Genomic DNA, 3,498 nt, shown 5'->3' on the forward strand with positions numbered 1-3,498 from the left:
AATTAAAAGGAGCTCTATTTTTTCCTGCTGGTGAAAATGCAGTATTCTTAGCAGACAGCAGCAGCATATTTTCCCCCAGTATACGTAGTATTTGAATATGACTGCAGTGTAATTGTGCTGGGACTTAAGATGAACCAAAGCTGTGTCATCACTGGCTCCGGGGATTGTGCTATTTAAGGGCCAGCCAGGCTCAGCAATACACCACCGAGCCCTGCTCCACCCGAACCAGCCTAAAGCAAGTCCTTCGTCAGACTCAGGGTTCTGAACCAGCCTAAAGCAAGTCCTAAAGCAAGGAAATTAAGTATGCTAAATACTGCAACTGTCACATTGGAAAAGCATGTTTGAGCTGAGGGATAGCTTTAGTTCCCCCACAGACACTATCCTTTGTCCTTCTCCTTCTCTCTCTCCTCCCCCATCCCCCCTCCTCTTTCTCCCCCTCTCTCTCCAGAACGGTGGGGTTTACTCGCAGCCCCACCTGTGCTGCGCTGGGCTGCGCCAGGTTACTGCAGTCTTAACTGCACTCGCCTTTCATAGCGGTGACAGATGGGGACAGCACTTATCGCTAATGACAACGCGGGGGCCTCCAATCCCCCCTGTCCTTACGTAACGACAGCGGCAGCCACAAGGTTCTCTGGGTTGTTTGCCGTGCCCGTCAGGGGTGAGAGGGGACGGTGATGGGGAAGGAGACTGGGGGACAGGGATAGGGGGCAGGAGAGAAACATATGAGGGAGGGCTGAGGGACAGGAGGTGGGGACAGAGACAGGGGGCAGGGGGCCAGGGACTCTTACCAGCTTTCCTCCAGATCTCCTCAGGCAGGTAACCAGACCCGGGCCTGTGCAAGAAGTCCCGGTGGATCTCTGAAACACAGTCCAGAGCACACTGTCAGTAGCTGGACTCCCAGTATCCTATTTGAACAATAGCTCCCATTGACATCAGTGGATTGGTTTAGAGGATGTGGAGGTCTGAGTCAATGTGAAGGTCTGAGTCACTGCAGGTGCTGTATGAACACATACAGACGTCTGGTTAAGATTTAGCACCATGTGTCCTCCTAACCATATTCATACTAGCGATGACTAACAAAGCCATTTTTGCTTTGGAATGTTTTATATTCCCGAATGTTTAATAACCTCTATGTGAATTATGCAATCCCAGCATGCTCTCCTCTTTCCCCAGAATTCCTATTCCAATCTGAGTGATAGTGCGTACTAAGGAGTGATTGAGTGTGGAGGGCCACTGACCCCTTGTATGTGTGTGTATGTGTGTGTGTGTGTGTGTGTGTGTGTAGGTGCGTGTGTGTGTGTATGTGTGTCACACATACAACCCCCCCCCCCCGCCCCCCCCTCTCCCATCGCCCCGGGTCTCTTGTCTCCCGTCTGCAGCAGTGGTAGTAGTACCTATGGGCTGCGTCTCGCTGCTGTTAGCAGTGTTGGAGGAGGAGTTGTGGTGGTGAGGAGGAGGAGGAGGAAGAGGAGACGGAGGAGGAGGGCGCTGGCCGCCGATGTTGTTGTTGTTGTTGTTGAGGATGTTGTTGTTGTTGTTGTTGCCCCCACCTTTTTTCATATCCTCCACGTCGCTGTAGCGGCGGATCCAGTGGTTCATCTCCTCGCGGTCGGCCTCCTGGCACCTCCTCAGCACCGTGAGAGACCGCCGCGTCTTCTCCACCATGTCCATGATGCAGTTGAGCAGCTGCAGGGGGGGGGGGGGGGGGAGGAGGGAGGGAGGGGAGGGGGGGGGGGAAGGAGGGAGAGGTTAGAAATGATCACACACGCCCACCTCAGCTTTGCTCTCTGAGCTGACTCCCCTTCAGAATCCTAATAACAGCCACTCACAGCTGTTCTCTGTGGGAGCTAAAGAGGGTTTAGACCCCCGGACCCTGCGGTGGGCCATTAAATGAGGAGAGGAAGAAGAAGAAATGTGGAGTTTTAGAGTTGTTTTAGAGTGTGCTGCTTTTTTACACAACAGAGGATTGTATTCCTGCAAGTGTCTGGCTCGAGCCTCGTCTTTGCTTGGAAATGTAGGAGAACATTTAACATAATTTTTTGGGAGCAGTGTGCAGTGTGTCTCTGGAATCGATGAAAGGTGTTGAGGTGCAGCCAAAGGCCGTCTAAACAATGTTTTGGAGTGTGCGTGTGTCTCCTTGTCTTGTGTACCTTTTAGCAGCAGAAGAGCCAGCAGTGTGTGTGTGTGTATGTGTGTGTGTGTGTGTGTGTGTAGGTGTGTGTGTGTGTAGGTGCGTGTGTGTGTGTGCGCATGTGCATGCAATCATTTGTGTGTGTGTGGGCGTGTGTGTGTGTGTGTGTGTGTGTGTGTGTGTGTGAGTGTGTGTGTGTGTGTGTGTATTAGAGGTTGAGTGCTTATACAGAACAGCGCAGCAACAATGGCTCTCTGTGCTACTGATGAAAAAGACTGAACCAATTCATTCTGCCCATGTGCTCCAAAAACCCTGTCTGCAAAAACCTTTTACTCCATTTACCCCTCCCCTTCTCTCTCTCTCTCTCTCTCTCTCTCTCTGTCAATCTTCTTCCTCAACCTCTCTTTCACTCTATCAACATTGTTTCTCTTTTTTCCCTCCTGCCTTGCCCTATGTCTCCACCCTGGTCTGCAAAATGCATTTGACATACTCAATTTCTTCCATATTCTCTCTCTTTTCCCCTCTCTCTCTTATTCTGCCCGGTTTCTCACTCGCTCTTCTGGCCCCCTCTCTCTCCCTTCTCTTTCTCCCTCTATGTCTCTCTCTCTCCCCCCTCCCTTCCTCCCTCCCTCTCTCTGTTAGCTATATTTATTGCAGTGGAGTGTTTCTAATTTGGCAGGAGCCCAGCACAGGCCGGTTCCTTCCATGACTGCAGCCCTTGTCTCAGCTGCTCTCCCCAGCTGGAGCTGCCCTCCGCTGGGTCCCTCTCTCCATCTGGGGCCCTTTTCTGTGTGTGTGTGTGTGTGTGTGTGTGTGTTTGTGTATGTGTGTATATTTCTCTCTCTGTGTTTCTGTGTGTGTGGGTGGGTGTGTGTGCGCACACGCACGTGCGCGCACATGTGTGTGTGTGTGCGTATGTGCTGCGTGCGTGCGTGTGTGTGTGTGTGTGTGTGTTAAGGTGAAGGTGAAGGTAGCTCAGTGCTCGCTGCAGGCTTTGTGTGCCGTTCCAGAGAGCCCCCTCTGTAGTAGACCCTTCACCTCGCCTAGACCCCCTCTAAGGTCAGCTGTCCGTCAAACCCCAAACTCACTTGTTGTTTAACTTCTTCAATCTGTCATCGACCCGACCATGTGTTACCTCCCCTCCCTTCCCCTCCCTCCCCCCCCTCCTCCTCCACGCGGGGGGGGGGGGGGTCAAGGGCTTTCTAATGTCTATGTGCAGTTTTCTCCACACATATTCTGATAAGGAATAAGAAACCGGGGTGCCCTACCCCAGCAACACGTACATTATCGAGGTGCTTCCATTCCTCTGCCCACTCGCGGTCTGTCAGGCGGTGATCGATGACTTCCTCTTGGCGGGCTCCGTGCAC

General features: G+C 52.4%; 1 protein-coding gene across 1 annotated transcript in view; it reads right to left on the reverse strand.

Moving 5' to 3' along the window:
- The window catches only part of cbfa2t3 (CBFA2/RUNX1 partner transcriptional co-repressor 3), a gene marked incomplete at its 3' end in the record, with an annotated part of 19,314 nt that overhangs the window by 5,294 nt on the left and 10,522 nt on the right, over positions 1 to 3,498 (reverse strand). Inside the window, 3 exon segments of the mRNA XM_080528335.1 lie at positions 789 to 857; positions 1,497 to 1,686; positions 3,415 to 3,498. The exon segment at positions 3,415 to 3,498 is cut by the window's right edge and continues 2 nt beyond it. Coding sequence (XP_080384461.1) covers positions 789 to 857; positions 1,497 to 1,686; positions 3,415 to 3,498 — 343 coding nt within the window.

This window comes from Nansenia antarctica (genome assembly GCF_963989245.1).
Source record: "Nansenia antarctica genome assembly, chromosome: 4".
Lineage (NCBI taxonomy): Eukaryota > Metazoa > Chordata > Actinopteri > Argentiniformes > Microstomatidae > Nansenia > Nansenia antarctica.